The 17,494-nt window shown below is 54.8% G+C and overlaps 2 protein-coding genes and 1 long non-coding RNA gene across 6 annotated transcripts in view; 1 reads left to right on the top strand and 2 right to left on the bottom strand.

Annotated features, from left to right (window-relative positions):
* Positions 1-6,014, bottom strand: part of LOC128626073 (uncharacterized) — a 19,457-nt gene extending 13,443 nt beyond the window's left edge. Inside the window, exon 1 of the long non-coding RNA XR_008389962.1 lies at positions 5,336-6,014. This is a non-coding gene — a long non-coding RNA (uncharacterized LOC128626073). The remainder of the gene's footprint in view (positions 1-5,335) is intronic.
* On the top strand, positions 4,943-12,167 carry CD72 (CD72 molecule). Of its 3 annotated transcripts, none has more exons than XM_053656577.1 (9): positions 4,943-5,187; positions 5,305-5,412; positions 6,007-6,078; positions 6,661-6,747; positions 7,095-7,427; positions 9,899-10,044; positions 10,660-10,781; positions 11,412-11,552; positions 11,832-12,167. In XM_053656577.1, the coding sequence occupies exons 1-8, from the start codon at positions 5,106-5,108 to the stop codon at positions 11,545-11,547; spliced, it is 1,086 nt and encodes a 361-aa protein (XP_053512552.1). In that variant the 5' UTR covers positions 4,943-5,105; the 3' UTR covers positions 11,548-11,552; positions 11,832-12,167. The 3 variants fall into 3 exon arrangements, with proteins under 3 accessions (XP_053512552.1, XP_053512553.1, XP_037000363.2); XM_053656578.1 differs by having other exon boundaries at positions 10,678-10,781; XM_037144468.2 differs by having other exon boundaries at positions 9,899-10,020; positions 10,678-10,781.
* Positions 12,131-17,395, bottom strand: TESK1 (testis associated actin remodelling kinase 1). Of its 2 annotated transcripts, XM_037144465.2 has the most exons (10): positions 16,189-17,395; positions 15,943-16,064; positions 15,765-15,813; positions 15,091-15,237; positions 14,679-14,761; positions 14,428-14,518; positions 14,094-14,177; positions 13,852-13,941; positions 13,602-13,716; positions 12,131-13,264 (listed from the first exon to the last, which is right to left on the bottom strand). In XM_037144465.2, exons 1-10 carry the CDS (start codon positions 16,399-16,401, stop codon positions 12,378-12,380), a joined length of 1,881 nt encoding a protein of 626 aa, XP_037000360.2. In that variant the 5' UTR covers positions 16,402-17,395; the 3' UTR covers positions 12,131-12,377. The 2 variants fall into 2 exon arrangements, with proteins under 2 accessions (XP_037000360.2, XP_037000361.2); XM_037144466.2 differs by lacking the exons at positions 14,679-14,761; positions 15,765-15,813; positions 15,943-16,064; positions 16,189-17,395 and having other exon boundaries at positions 15,091-15,230.
* Between the last annotated feature and the right edge of the window lie 99 nt (positions 17,396-17,494).

Consider the following 17,494-nt stretch of genomic DNA (forward strand, 5'->3'; position numbering starts at 1 on the left):
CCTCTCCCCTCAAACTTCTGTGTATAAACTATCTCCACCCCATGCTTCTGTTTACTTTTGAACCCAAAATTTCATTTATTTAAAAAGACTTTATTTATTTTTAGACAGAGGGGAAGGGAGGGAGAAAGGGAGAGAAGCATCAATGTGTGGCCGCCTCTCACATGACCCCCACTGGGGACTTGGCCTGCAACCCAGGCATGTGCCCTGACTGGGAATTAAACTGGTGACCTCCCGGTTCGCAGGCCAGTGCTTGATCCACTGAGCTACACCAGCCAAAGCCCAAAATTTCATTTCAATAAATGCTAGCTGCTATTATTTGCCTTTCAGACCATCATTTTTGCCCTGCCTCAATGTCTGAATCTTAAGTTTCCCTTTCGGTGTATTTCATTTTTTGTTTTTTTAAAATAGCTTTGTGCCATCAGCATCTATGAATGTGCTTTTGGTGTCACCATTTAAGACAGGACCAGCCCTGGCTGGTGTAGCTCAGTGGACTGAGCACAGGCTGCAAATCAAAGGGTTGCTGGTTCGATTCCCAGTCAGGGCACACGCCTGGGTTGTGGGCAAGGTCCCCAGTGGGGGCCACGTGAGAGGCAACCACACATTGATGTTTCTCTCCCTCTCATCCCCCCTCACTAAAAAGAAATAAATAAAATCTTAAAAAAAAAAAAAAAAAAAAACCAGGACCAAAGAGAAGTCTGGGGCAAGTCACTGGAGACCTGCCTACTGGCCCTCTTTGGTCCCTGTGATCAAGGGGATGTGACTCTCCTTCTTAGTGCTAGGAGATGGCTCCTGGTTCTCCTTCTTGACTGTGAAGCTACTGAGACTTTTAATGATGCTTTTGCTAAAATCTATACCTATCTACACCTACTATATCTCTACCAATCATATCCTTGACTTATGTCAGGTATTGTTGAGAAAATCCCATCTTTTAGATAGAAATTTGTGACTTGCCCAAAGTCACACACTGTGGCCAGGGCTGGCTTCTTTGTCCATAATATCATGTTCATTCCTTCCCACCATACTTCTTCCACAGTTCAGGAGACGCGTCCACTGCTGCTATAATAAATTACTACACATTTAGTGGCTTAAAGGAACATAGAAGCTTCTCACGTCCCAGTTCTGTGGGTGAGAAATCTGATGCAGGCCTCGCCGGGCTAAACTCAAGGTGTCGGCAGGGCTTTCCGGAGGCTCGAGGAGAAAACGTTTCCCTGCCCTTCCGGCAGGCTGCCTGCATTCCTTGGCTCATGGTTCCTTCCTCTGCCTTCAAAGCCAGCAATTTGGATGGAGTCCTCAAGTCAAACCTCTCTGCCCCTTCGTCCAAGGTCAAAGCTGTTTCTTACCGTGGTTCTGAAAGCTTCTCCCTCTCAAGGAGACTCATGGGATTAGGCTCGACATGCCAGGATAAGAGGGACACTCTGTGCACCTAAAGGTTCTTCATTTAACCAAATTCACTTTTTGTCTTTTTGTCAGGTGAAGTAACAAATTCGAAGGTTCTGGGGACTGGAGGGCGAACATTTTGGGGAGGCCATTATTCTGCCTACCACGCCCTACCTGTAGATGCAGGCCTCCTGGAACCAGTGGTTCAGGTGATAAAGACAGATGCAGCCTAGCTTTCAGGGTATTGGGAGACTCCTTGACTTTCTGATGTTGGATGCATTTCACCTGTTTATCCAGATGACTTGCTTAACCCAGCAAATTCCATTTTTTAAAAATAAATTTTACTTATTGACTTGAGAGAGAGAGAGAGAGAGAAACACTGATTGGTTATTCCACTTATTCATGCATTTATTGGTTGATTCTTGTATGTGCCCTGACTGGGCATGGAACCTACGACCTTGGTGTACCGCGACACAATGACCCACTGAGCTACCCAGCCAGGGCTGACAGAGCAAATTCTTTCCTCAGATGCTCTCACAGCTGGGCTCCCTCCCCCTGTCACCTTAACCACCCATTCCCTGGGACAAGCAGCAGAGGTCAGGGGAAGGCAAGAAATGGGCTTTGGTATTTGTTCTCTAGGGTCACAGGTGACATGATTGTCCTGGAGAAGCTGTATGGCACTGGCCCTCCAGCTCCCTGAGGGCCTCCTGTTTTCACTGCTTGTAGAGAGAGAGGAAGGGAGAGAGAGAGAGAAAAAAACCCACTGATGTGAGAGCAACATCGATTGGTTGCCTCCCATATGTGGTGGGACCTGAGATCAAACCCACAACCTAGGCATGTGCCCTGACCAGGAACTGAACCCATAACCTGTTGGTTACAGGATGACACTCCGACCAACTGAGCCACACGGACCAGGGCACCCCTCAGTTCTTCAAAGCCCCAGGTGTTCCTGACACGTGGGCAGGTGAGGTACAGCTCGAAGTGACAGGCACTGTTTCTGATGCCCAGTTTTGAAAGGTAATGAGTGTCAATATTGCGCAGACCCCACCTGACACACACGGGGAAGGAGAAAGATCCCGTTGTCATCCCTGTCTACAAAAGAAGGCCACCAGACAGTCTAGGGCAGAAGGGAACGCAGACGGTCGTAAGGAGATGGAGAACCATCACCAAAAGAGTTAAAGAGGAGAGGGAATCAGGCCAAGCCTACCTAAGATGGCCAAGCCACCATGGTTGTGCAGTTTGGCAAACGCCGGGTCCACTGGGCACCCTCCCTTCTGAAGCCTCTCCAAGGGCCAAGCTAGGCTGCCTGCTGATTGATTCTCTCTTGAGCACATACTGGAAGCTCGACTTTGGCATTTTACCTGGCATCCAACCCGTGTTGACTGGCATTTGGTTCTGAAAACTGGGACATTACCTACAGTTTAACATATTCCTGCAGTTGGTTTATACACACGCTGCCCCTGTCCCTGCCCGCCACAGGCACAAGTACCCTGGCCGCCCCCTTTCACCCCAGCTGCACTGTACTCCCACTCAAGTCTCACAGGCTCTGAGGCCCCCAGGGAGTCGCCAGCACACAGCAGTCTCTTATCTGACTGGGTGCCTGGGGGAGGGGACTGGGTTGTTGGAAACTTTAATCAAGCAGGGACAGTTAACAGCTGCGGGGACACCTTAGAAAACAGTGAACCATAAAAAAGGAAGTATTTGTAGAACCTGTCCCCCTGACCTTTTAAGACTTTTCTGAAAATGACCAGTCATTCCCTGCCGTGGAGAAAAATAGCAACTATCACAGACACCCTTTAGCTCACAGAATCCTTTGTGCTTAATCCTCGGGGCAGCTTGGATGCCCACCTCGCACAGGCTTCCCTAAGGGGCCACAAAGACCCGGGGTTGTGGGCGGTGAGCTCGCACACGCACGCACCTACACCTGTCTCCCCGAGGCACTCCTCAGGTGACAAATGCACACTTCTGCGTCTGTGGGGTGGGCGCTTTGTCTGGGGCGGGCTGGGTGCTGTTAGGCAGAACTCTCCACAGGCCCACAGGCCATCACGGGCCTCCTCCACACCCCACTAATTAGCATGTGGTGAGGTCCCCTTTTTCTCCTCCTCCCTGTTCCTCCCTGCAGCTGCAGGGCTGTGTTTCTGAGGGGGTGGATGTCACCCACTAGGGGTGGTTTTTCCTACCCCGTCCTGCCCCAGTTTCTTCCCACCCCTATAAGGAGGCCCCTGTGGGGTTACATTCCAGGTCACGTCCTGGTTAGAGAATCAGGGGACACCTGTGAACTGCTGCTCAGCAGCCACCTTCTTCTTCCCGTCTCCCTCTCCTCCGTCCGCAAGGCCCTCATCATTGATAAGGCCTCTCGGCCCCTGGTCTTCTCCTGTGAGCGCCCTTTTTCCCTTGGGGCTGGGTGTAAAGGGACAATATTGGGAACTTTCTTCCTAGTAAAGTAAGAAAGAAACCAAAACCGAACCAAGAAAATGTCAAAGCCTCAGCTGCTCCAGAGTCTCCATGCTGACTCAGCCCCTGCTTCATTGCTTTCCTGGCTCCTGTTGTCTAAGAGGCTGCAGGCTTTCTTCATCTGTCTCAACTCCTTTGCCTGCCTGCTCCCTGACCACCCCCCTCCCCCGCAAGGGTACAGGAGAAGTTGGTGCTGCAGGCTTTTCCAGAGGTGCACTGGTTGGGGTTGCCTTCATCCTCAGCCCCAGCCCAGGCCTATCCCAGAGCCTCTGCTTCTTGGGACTCGGCTTGCTGGATCCAGCTCAGATGTTGGGACACAGGAGACGCCAAGAGTCCAGCAGGGGCAGAACAGGACCCAGAAGGGGCTGACTGGCCACAGTGATCAGCAGGGCAACAAGGGTAGAAGTGGCCAGGGAAAGTCTGTGAAGAGGAGGCTGGGGTGTTTACACAGGAGACACACTGTGGCCCCCAATTCTCTGCATCCTACAAAGGCTGCAGTTCCCAGGAAGGGCTTTGGAGTGAGACTCCCTATGTGTGGGATCCTCCGAAGCTCTGCGGACCTAACGGCAGGGGGAGAGCTGGGTCCACCTGAAAGCCCCTAAACTGATGGGGAGATGAGCCCACAAAATCAGAGGCCCTCTTCTGAGAACCAATACCTGCTGGAAACCCCAGGATGACAAGGAGCTAGGGCTCTACGCTGCAGCTCCCCAGTCTGACAGGGAAGATGAACCCCCTCAACCACTGAGCAATGACTGAGGAGATCCTCTGGGGTCAGTGGGGCACCAAAGAGCTCTGACTACACAGGGAAAGCCTGTGGAAGAGGCAGCCAGGAGAGGAGCCACTGGGCAGAGCAGGGCAGATAATCAGAGGGTGGACATTTGGAGCCCAGCACTGCCAAAGTGGGTCTGGGATACATAAGGTGGAACACAGAGAGGACACAGAGACAGGCCTGAGTAGTGGTCCTGTGCCACCCCATCCCCCCCTCTCCGCCGACCCAGCCCGGATCCCCATGCTCTGGACCTCAGTTCCCCCTCCCCTGCCCCTGTGGCCACTGCCCAGGATGCCATCCGCTTCACTGAACCCATCTGTCTCACACTTGCTCACATCTTCCTCTTTTGTGACTTGAAGTCACAGGACAAAGCACAAGCACTAAGCCTTACAGTCAGAGAGGAAACACAGCTGAAGAGTGTGGACGGCACAGCAGGGAGAGCGGAAAGGGAACCCTGGTGCCAGTGGAAGGAGGGGAGACAGGTGGGGCAGAGGTCCCCAGGACCATGGCTGAGTCTGTCACCTACGCGGACCTGCGGTTTGTGAAGGCTCCTCTGAAGAAGAGAATCTCCAGCCATTTGGGGCAGGGTAAGGGTGGAGGAGGGGTCTCCTGGATTCTGCACCCCCATCCCCTTCATGACCCCACCCCACCCCACAGATCCCCATATCCCACTTCTACCTTGGTCCCTTTTCTCTCCTCTACAGATCCAGAGGCTGACGATGACGGGGAACTCACCTATGAGAATGTCCAAGTGGCCCCGATCTCAGGGGGAGCGTCAAGCCTGGCTTCCTCTGGACCAGGAGACAAAGCTGGTACGGAGAGCCCAGGGGGTGTGCGTTGGGAGAAGAGCTGTGTCTTGAGCTGGGGAGTCCACAGCATTCTTGGGAGGATGATACCCTTGGGAAAAGGAGGGAAGTTCTTAAGAAAAAGCCTGAGCACTGGAGAAAGGGCAGCCAGGAGAAGAATAAAGCTCCTAGGGGTAAGGTGGATCCCAGTGGAGCGGCAGGGATTGGGAGGGGTCAGGGCAGCACTCTGGGGAGATGAGTTCGAATGGAAAATGGGGAGTCAGAGGAGAGGGGAAGAGAGGGTAGCGAAAGGGAAGTGAGAGAACATTCCTGGGAGAGAGTTTGGGGCAGGCGGAGAAAGCCCCAGCGGAAAAGATAAAGGGAGACTCTGGTGGACAAGGAGAGGATCCCAGTGGGGTGGGGGGCGGGACAAGACTCTGGAGGGACACGAGAAAATCCCGGAGAGCTGAGGAACTCCGCAGAGCGCTAAGGGAGACCTGGAGCAGTAGCACAAGACACCGAGGCGCAGCGCGGGGGAGGCGGCGGGTGGGTGGGTGGAGTGGGAGAAGGGGCATTTCCCGCGGCTTCCCATTTCTAACTGGACTCGCCCGCCACGCGCAGGTCTTCAGTCCCAGCCGCCAACTGCGCCTTGGAGCCCCGTGACGTCATCGGCAGCCAGGCGTCTCTTGGTCTGTGAGTGCCACGCCCTCCCCGCACCCGGCGCTGCAGGCGGGGCAGGGCGGGGTCTCGGGCTTGGAGGCCTCGCCCACCGCGCAGACCCCACCGGGCCCTTCGGGGCTGGGGGCGGTGCAACGTGCTGAACCTCTCCACCACCCCGCTCTGCACTTGGCCAGACGCGGGGGGTGCTGGGCCCCGTGGTGTGCGGGTTTGGTTCCCGGGGTCCCCGTGGTCCCCGTGACCCTGTTGTCTGCCCACTTCACCCCCATCTTTCCGAAGTGTCGACCCAGATCCTCTCCGCACTCCATACTTGGGATGGTCCTCATTCACATGACGCCCTGCCTCAGTCTGAGTCGGAGATTTGGTGCCTCCTCCTAACAAGTAGTGCCTTCAGTCCCTAACCAGTAACAATTCCCAGCCCTTATGCTGGACCGTCTTCCCCACGCTACTCGCAGAACTACTCATTGCCCAACAAAAACCACCATGTGTGCACCGTGTCCTCTGGGGGAGGCTCTTTCCCGTGAACCCCTCCCCTCACCCCTGTTTCTAAGCTCGTTCCTGGGACTCACTGCCCCGCGTGCCACTTGTCTCCCTAAGGCCGTTCAGCCTTCTCGAAATACCTCCTGGGCCTGCTCCTCACCTGCCTGCTGTTAGGGATGGCTGCTGTCTCCCTGGGAGTGCGCTGTGAGTATGGCTCCGCCCACTTTCCACTTACCCTAACCGGCTTTCTCTCAAAGAACTTTCTCCCTTACTCTCCCCAACAACTTGCCTTTCTCAGTGGGGGCCTGAGTTACTGTCACCACATCCTTAGTTTTTGGTATGGTTTCCACCAGGTCTGTTTTAGAGCACCGTGTCTTCCTGAATTAACCTCGTCTAATCCTGTACCTCCTTAAGGTTTAGGCAGTCAGAGCTTATATTTCAGCCTGGGATGCAAAAAGTTGCAAAAAGCAGTAAAAGGATTAACACTGAAGTCTCAGGGCCCCAGGGCACGGCTGAAGATGTCACCCAAATCTCTCTTTATGGCCAAACAGATCTGCAGGTGTCTCAGCAGCTCCAGCACATGAACAGGGTTCTGGAAGCCACTAACAGCAGTTTGAGGCAGCAGCTCCACCTGAAGATCTCCCAGCTGGGGCAGAGGGAACAGGATCTGCAGGGGTCCAGGAAGGAGCTGGCCCAGAGTCTGGAAGCACTACAGGTGGAACAGAAGGATTGCCAGGCTGTGAAGGAGCAGTTACAGGCCTGCCAGTCCGACGGCACGGCAACAAAGGAGACCTTGCAAAGGGAGGAGGAACAGAGGAGGACGCTGGAGGAGAGGCTGAATAGCATGCGGGACACACTGAGACCCTTCTTCACAGGCACACCAGGTATGTGCTCTGGGAGAGGAGAGAGGGCAGGATCTGCTGTGAGGGGTGGGTTGAAGCAAGGAGATGCTGGTGACAGGGGTACAGGGGCCTGTCTATCAGGGGGCCGTTGAGTTGTTGGGGTAATGAACCACAGCGGTGGCTGACATGGGCTGTGCAGCCTTAGCCAACAGGGAGAAGGGTCAAGCTGCATACTGGATTGAGGGGGGCTCACCCAGCTCTAAGGCAGATGTGTGGGGGAGAGGAGGGCAGCAGCAAGGCAAACCACACTGTCCAAAGCAACAAACTCCGGTCACATCCAGCTTGACATCAGTGTCAAGGATCCAGGAACCCCTTGAATTTGAATGTGAGATAGGTTCTTTGCACATATTCTAAAGAGAGTGTCTATAAGTTCAATTAGCTTTTGCTATGTATGAGAGTCCCCAAAAGACTAAAATTTGCTGGTCGATGAGGTGCAGTCTGGTGGTGGATGAGGCAGCTGAAGCTCTCAAGTGTGGGTGACACAGTGAGGTGGGCGGGGATAACGTGGGAAGAGAACTGGGGTGAACTGTTCCTCCAGCCAGGATGTGGGGATGGCAGAGACGGACACATCAAAGGCGAGGGGCTGCGGCAGAGCAGGCTGAGGCTGACGTTGAGGGCAGGCTGCCAGGCCTGGTTGTTTATGCACTGGTTATCTGTGGTCGACGCCGGGCTCAGTCTAGCTCAGGGGCCATCTGGGTGCTCCCCCAAGACTTAAGACAGCGAGATTATGTGCAAACACCTCCAGCCCCCCTTTTTACTTTCTTATTCTCTGTGACTCTCAGTTCCATACCAGTGCCACCCCCAACTCCCATAGCTGCACCCTAGAGCTCTCAGCATCCCAAACTGCTCTCCCCTGGAAGGGTGGTTTCAGGGCTCCTCTCTGACTGCAACTGCCCTTGCTCCAGGGTCTCCCCACACTTCTGCAACCTCACTGAGGTCTCCACCCCACTGACTCCCCTGCTTCCTCCCTTCCAGCAGCTGTCACCTGTTCTCACTTCTCTCTCTCTACCCATCTTGCCCTTGAGGGATCCATCACTATGACCACTCACTCCTTTGTTCTTCTGCCCTTTTGGTGCACCTTTTGGTTCAGACACTGGCAGTGTCTGAACTCTGGATGAACTCAACTGTCCACCTTGCCCATGCCCACACTGAGGCGCGATCATTCTGTTTAGTGCCACTGAAACTTCAGTTTCGACCTCAGCTGGGGCCTCGGCATTGCCTGGTTACCTTGCTGTCCATAATGACTGCTTACCCTACTACCCTCTCTCTTGCTGTTTGCAGATGCCCTGCTCCATCAGAGAGGAGTTCCCTCCATTTCCCCCCTAAAGTCCATATGCCCATCTACACCTTTGCCCAGCCCCATCCCTTGGAAGGATAAAAGCAACAGCTTGCTGGATGTTTTTCCCGAGCATCCCCCACACCCCTGTTCCACTCTTCGTACTGCGGCCAGGGTAGCCCTTTAAAAATGAAAATATGATCTTGCCATCCCAGTGCAAAGCATGTCATTCCAGTTTGTTAGTTAATCAAAAGTTACATAATACATTATATGTCCGGCATGGTGCCCAGGTACTTGGGATGTAGCCAGTGAACAAAATTCCTATGTGTAAAATCCCACGTTGACCTTCTCTTTCTTGTAATATAAAAATAAAACAAAACGCTTAACATGGCCCTCAAGGCCCCTGCCTGCCTTTCAGCATGCCACTTCATCTCTCACCCTATTCTATTTGGCTGCACCAACTCCTTTTTATTCCTTTAAATTACTGATTTACAAGGTGCAGTCTTGTGGTGGGGCAAGGAGAATAACTCATGCAATGGAAAGAGGTGGGTTGGGACCAGGAGCACAGACTGAGGTGTGGGATGTTAAAGAGGAATGTTTATTTCTTATGGTCAGGAAAAGAGAAAGACGAGACATTTTTAGGTGGAGGGAAGGGAAATAGAGTTTCCAAGTGCTTAGCTATTTCAGGAAAATAGGGACCAAGGTTGTCTACTAGTGGGAGAGTAGAGAGGGAAGGAGGTGGCTCGCAGCTTGAGGAGTGTGGGGAAGTTTTCAGTATGCAGCGTGGGATGCTTTAGAGAGCTAAGGAGGTGAATGAGAGTCCTGTGGAACACTTATGGGGGCCCAGGTGAGGTTAGCCAAAATCGGGGTCAGGGTGGGCGGGGAACTGTTACTGTTCAGAAATTGGGAACCGTGCCACCAGCCCTATTAAAATAAACCTCACAGGTTGTTAAGGAGTAAAGTTGTTGAATGTTAAAGGCTTTTACTAAGTATACATAAGCTTGGCATTTCCAGAAAGATCGCCAAGATCAAGGACCAGAAGGTCAATGACGGCGCTGCGATTAGACCTAGGGGAGCCGTGCTGGCAACTAGGTTGCTGAGCGGTCACTTCCATTCCCAGCGTTGAGATCTCCCTTCTAAATCTGGGCTGTATTGTCTTACTCTTTCTGTTTTTTAGACACCTGCTGTCCCGTGGGATGGTCCCTGATGGAGAAGAAATGCTTTCACATCTCACTTGTTAAGAGAAGTTGGGAGGAGAGCAAAAGCTATTGTAATACTCTGTCCTCCAGCCTGGCCACAGTTAGTGAATATGACTATTATGCAGTAAGCATACCTTTATTGACAGATTGGCGTGGGCACTTTTAGGTGAAGGGACATACATCGTCAGGAATGGCAGTGCCCATGTGGCATGCATGTTGTGGCGCACATTCCTTTTCCACGTGGCCGCTCAGCACAGTGCTCCAGGTGGCCCCTACTGGAGAGCTGGCATGAGAGTTGACTTTTGAACCATCTTTACTTTTACCTGTTTCACAGGTCAGCTTTCTGGCCAGCATTCTGGGCTAACAGATTCTTCAACTATCGTGACCACTCAGGCAGAGGCCCCACACCTGGTGGCCTAGACTGTAGGGACTGGGTCTTTGTGGCCACAGCAGCCCACAGAATGACTCCCCTCCAAAGGCTGGTGGAAGTTCTTATCCCCCCTGAGGGGAACTGAAGGCTGAGCCTGCGTCTGCATGACAGCACTCAGAGGGTGTGGGGACAGGTCACTGATGAGCTGTGTCACGCACCAAAGATGGGCACGGTCCTCTCGTCAAGCTCCTAGGTCTCCCTAGAGTACTTTTTCTTCCATCAGCCCAGGACCCCTTTTGCACCCTCACCCCCATTCCACTGCTGCTCCTAGTTCTCCACACACCTTGGTGTCTCTGAATCTCCCCTCAGGGTTATCATTATCGGCAGGGCAGCTTATCTAAGGTGTTGGAAGAAGTTCCTCAGCCTGATTCATATTGGATTGACATCAAGTTAAAGGACCAGAGATGGGTGGATGGCAAAAGAGGCCATGGGTAAGTTTGTTAGTGCTTTTGAATATCTTCAACTTCATAGGTCCTTCATAAAGACGTAGTAGTGAGATTTCTCTTTAGCTCCTGCTCCCAAACCTTTCACAAATCAATATTGTAATTGCCTACTTGTCCATTTCCTCTATGGACAAGTAGGACATGCGTATTCTCTATTTTATTCTCAGTACCTAGTGGTCCCTGGTACATGATTTTTATTTATTAGTAGGTTGGAACCTATGTCCTCTTTCAGGAGAAGCTAGGGCTCCACAGCTAATGAACCCTGATATTCTAACCTCCTGTCTAGGACCATTTGGGGCACTAGGGTTGTGCCAGGGAAGTAAGGGGGCAGTGGGGTAACTTTGAGGTTCGACCCCAGGGACCCTGACACAGGATGGTCACCTCCTGTGTTCCTAACTTGAATTTCCATTTTTAAGACCTTGAGTCACTCTTCCCTCCCCTGGCCCTGAAGCCTTCTCAGGTTGGAGTCTAGACACCTGTCCCTGAAACACCCAAACATGGCCTTAGGCAGGTAGGCTGAGTTAGGACTTGGGTTAGGTTTTATGTAGGGCAAGGGGAGAGGAGGGATGGAAGGGAGGGGGCCAGAGCCTATCCCAGTTCTGTTTCACCACTCTTTAGGTATAATTCTCAAAACCAACAATGTCCCAGGGTACACTACAAGACACGATACAGATGGACAGGATACCAGGAGTGTACTAGTTCCCTTCCCTGCGTCTGTGAGAGGGAAGTTGTTAAGTGTCCAGATCAGATCTGAGCTAAGTAAGTGTGTGGGGTGGGACTGAGGCTTGGGAGCCTGGGGGGACAGGGACTCAGCTGGTCAGGGGGTGGGGGACACTTGTTCCTGGGAGTGGGTCATGTCCACTGCCTCCAGGAGCTTGGTATGCTTATATAAGGGGCTGTGGCACAGGGAGAGGGGGAGGGAAGACCTGGGACTGACGGGGGGCTGGCGATGTGACTGTTCTGGGAACTGGGGTGAACTGGATCAGGGTTCTTAGTGACACTCAACTGCAGAGCTCATTGACAACTTTGCTCTTCCAGATACAGCAGCAGGAGCCTGTGCCCCTCGTCCCTGACTTGTAGGCACGAGTCCTCTGATGATCTCCCTCCAGCGTTCCCGCGCTCTGCGGGGACAGTGCCTGGCCAAGGACTGATGTAGCCCAACACTTCCAAGCAGCCTGCTGCCTGCTTGAAATCCTGCCCCAGAAACTGGACTATTCCTGGGAAAAGGGTGCAGAAACCTCTAGAAGAGATTTTGGCCTCCTCAAGAACCTCCCATAGTGGAATGGGGGGGTCAGGGGAGGAGGGCGCATGGCCTGAGTGGATAGGGGCAGCCCGGAGCCAGCCAGGCAGTTTTATTGAAATATTTTTAAATAATTCGCATGTGTTAGTCTCGTGTGTCAGCAATGCTCTGTGATCCCCACGGGAGAGCAAGCCCAGGGGCTGGATAGGAAATGTCTGTCCCTCGAGTCCATGCTGAGGTTCCCATATACGGAGCAGCTGGTCAGCCCTTCTGGGGCTGGCACTGTCCAGCACGTGCACTGTCCTCACAGGGCATCCTGAAGGCCAGCGTTGGAGGCCCCACTGCTAAGAGCGTGCCCCAGGCAGCTGAAGGCTGGGTGTGGGTGGCTTGGCATGGTGCCCTCGGTGGCAGAGGAGACTGCCCGCCTCACAGTTCAGGTTGCGGTAGCGGGCAACAGCTGGTGTGGGGCGGGGGCACATGGACAAGAAGCCAAAGCTGAAGGGGCCCAGGCAGCAGCCCGGGCAGGGTAGTCCCTCGTCAGGCTCCCGAGGAGCTGAAGGGGGCGGCGAGGGTTCTGTCCGCTCCAGAGCCGCTGCCCGGGGCAGACTATGCTGGGCCCGGTTCCAGGGCTCCCCGGCCCAGCCCTGTGGGGAGTTCACCACCACAGCTGGGGGGTTGTTGTTAAGGGGAGGTCCTGATCTAGGGGACCAGGGCTGGGAGGCTGATGAACAAGTGCTGATGAAGTTGTCTGTGGCCACGGCCAGGGGCAGCTGGAGAGCTGGTCCTGGGGGTTCTGGCTCAGGGCTACTGCCCTCACACTCCATCCTCTCTTCAGCTGAGGGGCCCACAGCAGGGGGGCCAGGACCTGGCAGTACTGTCTCCATACGTCGGGGGAGCTCAGGTGATGATGGTAATGAGCGGCAGCGACGGGCAGGTGTCCCAGGCTGCAGGAGGGTCTCCGGAGTGGTCACCAGGGGCAGCTGGGTGGGGAGCAGTGGTGATGGCAGCACAAGGGGCAGGGGAGCCACTGGCTTGCTAGGCATGTCCAGAAGCTTGATCTTGCCACCCCTGAGGTCTTCCCGTAGTGAGAAGGGGTTGACTCGAGTCAGATTGTCCCCCCAGTTGGGGGGTGATTCTGGTGATGGAGGCAGGAAGAGGTCTGACCGGCTTCGGGAGAGCCGGGGGTCTGGCCTGGGAAGCGTGGCAGAGGGACCACCTCTTGGAACAGACCCTGTCGACAGAGAAATCTGTGATCACTGTTCTCGGCACTGACAGCTTCTTGGAGGTCTCATTGTTTGCCGGGAGGTTGGCGGGACTAGAGCTTACAAAACAGAGTCTGACAGCGTGCTTTGGAAAGGGAGAGATATCACCTCCAGCCACTTTTTACCTTTTTTCTTCTTTCCTTCTTTAAGGCTCTAGAATTAGCAAACTATCTTCTTTGAGATTTCCTCTCACCCCACTTCCATCTCCAGCCTTCTCAACTAATAAGTATTCTTAGCCTCTCCCAGATAGTTCCCTGAACTCTAAGGCAAAAGGACTCCGGTTAGGTCAAGGTCATGCTCACTTACCCTGATTGTGTGTCAGGGGAGCCCTGGAGAGGGGGGCTGGCTCAGACAGTTGCTCTAGGATCCATTCCAGGTGATGTGTGATTTCGGTGAAGGGCGCACGAGCGCTAGGTTCCATCTGATGGGTAGAGACAGGGGCAGCTTCACTCAGTGCTCCTAAAGTGGGTCCCTGAGTTCTCCTCCCATCACCTGGGACAGGAGAGCCTTGGAAGCTGACGGATAGGGCGGAGGGCAGGCAGGGTGGGACTCTTACACTGCAGCAGTGGATGGCCAGCAGCAGGAAAGGCAGTGGACAGTCATCCCCTACTAGGGTCCGGAAAGCGGGCACATCTAGGCCAAAGTCCTGCAGGGACAGAAAGGAAGGGCCCCTGAGTCAGCGTTTCTCAGGTTCTCCTTCGGCCTCCCAATCAGGACCCCAAGCTCCAGGGAACCCTTCTTGGTTATAAGTTGCCCAGTCTAGAGTCCCTCCTGTTCAAACCTGGAGACATCACTCACCTCAGTACGGGGTAGGTAGTCGGGGTCTGCAGGTACTCGTGCGATGAGCTCACAGAGGATAATCCCAAAGGCAAAGACGTCAGCCTGCGGGGGGGGGGGGGGAGATAATGTCAAGGGCAGGAATTGGCAGTTTTCATGCCATAATTCTGTTAGAATGTGTCCAAATCCATGCGGGGTCTTGACAGTTTCCATGTGTCAGAGGGGTGCCTGTCAGGGGCAAGGGGAGGGGGTCTTGGGACCCTCCTAAGTATCTGGTAGGGCTGTTGAGGACCTCGGGGTAGGGACTCCTAAGAGTATCTCAAGGGTCTCTGGATCTGAAGGGTTGATGTCTCACCTTCTCATCATATAGCTCACCCCGCAACACCTCCGGAGCCATCCAATACGGTGAACCAACCACAGCCAGTGGCTCCTTCCTTTCCCCTTCCCTGCAGGGCGGGGGCAGTGGTCAGAAGCACCCCACTCACGCAATCTCCTCAAACAAAACAGGATGAGGTCGGCCCCATCCCCACCCCAGGGGAAATGTCCCTCGGGGCTTCATTTAGAGGGGTCTTGTGGGACATTTTGGGGGCAGGGCACTGAACTCACCTATACACAGGAATCTTCTCAGCCAGCCCAAAGTCTCCCACAACGGCTGTGAAGCTGCAGTCTTCCCGACGGATCAGACAGTTCTAGTAGACACATAGAGCACCCCCACACTTATCACTCTCTGCTCTTTGATCTCCCAATCTATAACCCAAAGCGCAGTCACTCCAGAATAACCCCAACCCTCACCCAGTTTTCCAATACACCCCAATCTTGCAACATCATCCATCGCTCCAAACACAGAATGGTACTCAACCCCTGAGAGCACACCCCCTCACCCCAGTCCCCCATTCCCCATTGGCTTGCTTCTCTAACATCTTAACATATTTATTATCTACACTCCAACATCCATGGGCTAGTTACAACCCAAAAGTCTCAATCCCCTTTCATGCCTTGATCTCTCTGGCCAGCCTACCTTGGATGTGAGGTCTCGGTGGAATACACCTTTGGCATGCAGGTACCGCAGGCCGTGGGCAATGTCCAGAGCCAGGCGGAGCCTGACAGGCCAGGACAGGGGTTCAGGGGAGCTGAGCAGCTGTTCCAAGGTCCCTCCATTCATATACTGGGGCATAGTGAGAGGAGAAGGAGAATGAATGTCAAGGTTTCATTTTGTACTCTAGTCTCCTACTTATAAGCCAGGGAACACTCAGGAGGATCACAAAGGTCAGAAGGGAAGGGCCTGTGCTCCAAGGTCCCAAATTAATCTTCTAGGACTGTCCTATCCAATACACGTGCAAGTATTTAAAATTAAATTATTAAGTTTAAATAAAATTAAAGGTTCAGTTCCTCAGACTAGCAAGAGTTCCAGTGCTCCCTAGCCACATGTGGCTAGTGGCTCTAGTTTTGCATAGCACAGATAGAGAACATTTTCATCACTGCGGAAAGTTCCGCGGGACAACGCTGTTCTAGAGAATAGAGGGTGAGAACGGCTGAGGCCTTTTATTTGTGGTTTGCCAGAGGGAAGTTTGGGGAGGACTCCGTGGGAGGTCCTGCTGCCTCTCACTATTCCTCTATAGAAGCACCAGGTCGTGCGTGCCTCTCTCTCCCCTTGGCAGTAGTGGGTGTTCCTCATTCCTGGCCCATCCTCACCTCTGTAAGAGCGTGCAGCTGCCCCTGGTGCACACAGACCCCCATGAACCTGGAATAAGGGAGGGAAGATAGGAGGGTAGGCTGTAAGAGATCCGGCTTCTCCGCAGCTCCCACTCTTCCAGCGGAATCTTTCCCCTTCTCCCAGCAAGCTTCCCAGCAAGCGGCTGGAGCCGCTCACCTTAAGATGTTGGGGTGCCGGAGCCGGTTCATTAGCTGCACCTCCCGTAGTGTGTTTCCCCGGTTACTGGGGAGCCTGTTCATTTTCAGCACCATGACTTGCCCTGACTGTCGGTGCCGAACCTGAGGGTGTCAGGGGAAGGTGAGTCCCGGACAGGTCGGACGAGTAGTCCGCGTCCGGGTCCCCTAGCACCAGCCCCTCGTCTAAGGCTTGGTCCCGCCCCTTTGCTCTCTCTACCGGTCCTACCTTGTAGACCTCAGAGAAGAAGCCGGCCCCGATCTTCTCCGCGCAGTGGAAATCGTCCACGCGCGCCAGGCTAGACACAGCGCTGCGGAGAGCCCGGTAGGAGGAGGGGCGGCCCCGGCCTCCACCCGCGCCCCCCGGCCCTGGGGGCCCCTCCCCCGGCGCCTCTCCGGGCCCGGGCCCAGGGCCCCGTTGTGGGGGACGTTCCCCGGCCATGGCCGGGCCCCCAGCCCGGGCCTGCCTCACATGGCAGGGTCCCCGGGGCCCGGGCAAGCCGTGCTTGCCATGGGCGCGGGCCCAGCCCGATCCGGGGCACCGGGACTCTCGCTCCCGCCTAGGAGAATGGAAGATCTGCTCAAGATCCTGGGCCCGCCCCCGCCGCGCCGGTTTGCTGGGCCCGGGTGGACGCCGCACCGCTCCGCTCCGCGCAGGCCTGGGCCTGAGCCGGGCGGTGGCGTTGGCGCTCCCGGGCGCCGGCGGGCAGTCGGGGCTCCGGGCAGGCGGAGGCTGTCGGGCCGGAGGCGGCGGCGGCGGGCTGCTCGGTTTCACTGCTGGAGCTCAGGCTCAGCGGCCTGCTGGGGGCGGGGCTGAGCAGGGCCACTGCTTAACTCCTTGGAGCCCGGCCCCCAGGCATCGGCCACGCCCCCTCAGGTACGCAACCTCAGCCGTTGGCGGTGACGCCCAAGGCGGTGGGTCAGGGCGTCGGGGTCAAATGAATTTGGGCTCGAGCTGAATAACTGAAGGGCGTTAAGAGCTGATTGTGCGTACGTGCAGTTCAAATGTCTTTTGCTGCTCGAGGACTCTTTTCTCCCCTTCCACCTTCAGGTCACTGTCGGTTGAGGGTCGGGCTTGGGAAGCCGCCGGATTCCTGGGCTCCATGGACCAGCAGGGCAAAAAAATTAGACCCCTCATGGCCAATCAAAATCTAAGGCAGCCCAGCAACCTGCCCGCCTTCCTGGCCTCCACCTTGGCCCACCCTTCCCATTCCCCATGTTTCCACCCCTACACCGTAAACCTCTGGACTCCCTGAAACTTCCTTCTCCGGCGGCCGTGAGCCCTCGGCCCGCCCATCCCTAGTGTGGCCCCAATTCCTCCTCACTCCATCCCATCTTCCTCAAATCAAGTTCAAATTTCAGAGCCTCCTCCTTGTGACACAGCCTTGATCTTCTTACTATTTCGTCCAAATGACCCTTTTTCTCACAGAAATCTCCACCAGCAGGGAAGCCCCTCCTTCCACGAGATCCCACCCCTTGGCAAGCCCCGCCCCTCAAGGGCCCCTTCCCCTCCAAGTGAGAAACCTCTCCTTCGG

The sequence above is a fragment of the Artibeus jamaicensis genome, unplaced genomic scaffold (assembly GCF_021234435.1).
Source record: "Artibeus jamaicensis isolate MK-2021 breed Jamaican fruit bat unplaced genomic scaffold, CSHL_Jam_final scaffold_1964, whole genome shotgun sequence".
In the NCBI taxonomy this organism is placed as follows: Eukaryota; Metazoa; Chordata; class Mammalia; order Chiroptera; family Phyllostomidae; genus Artibeus; species Artibeus jamaicensis.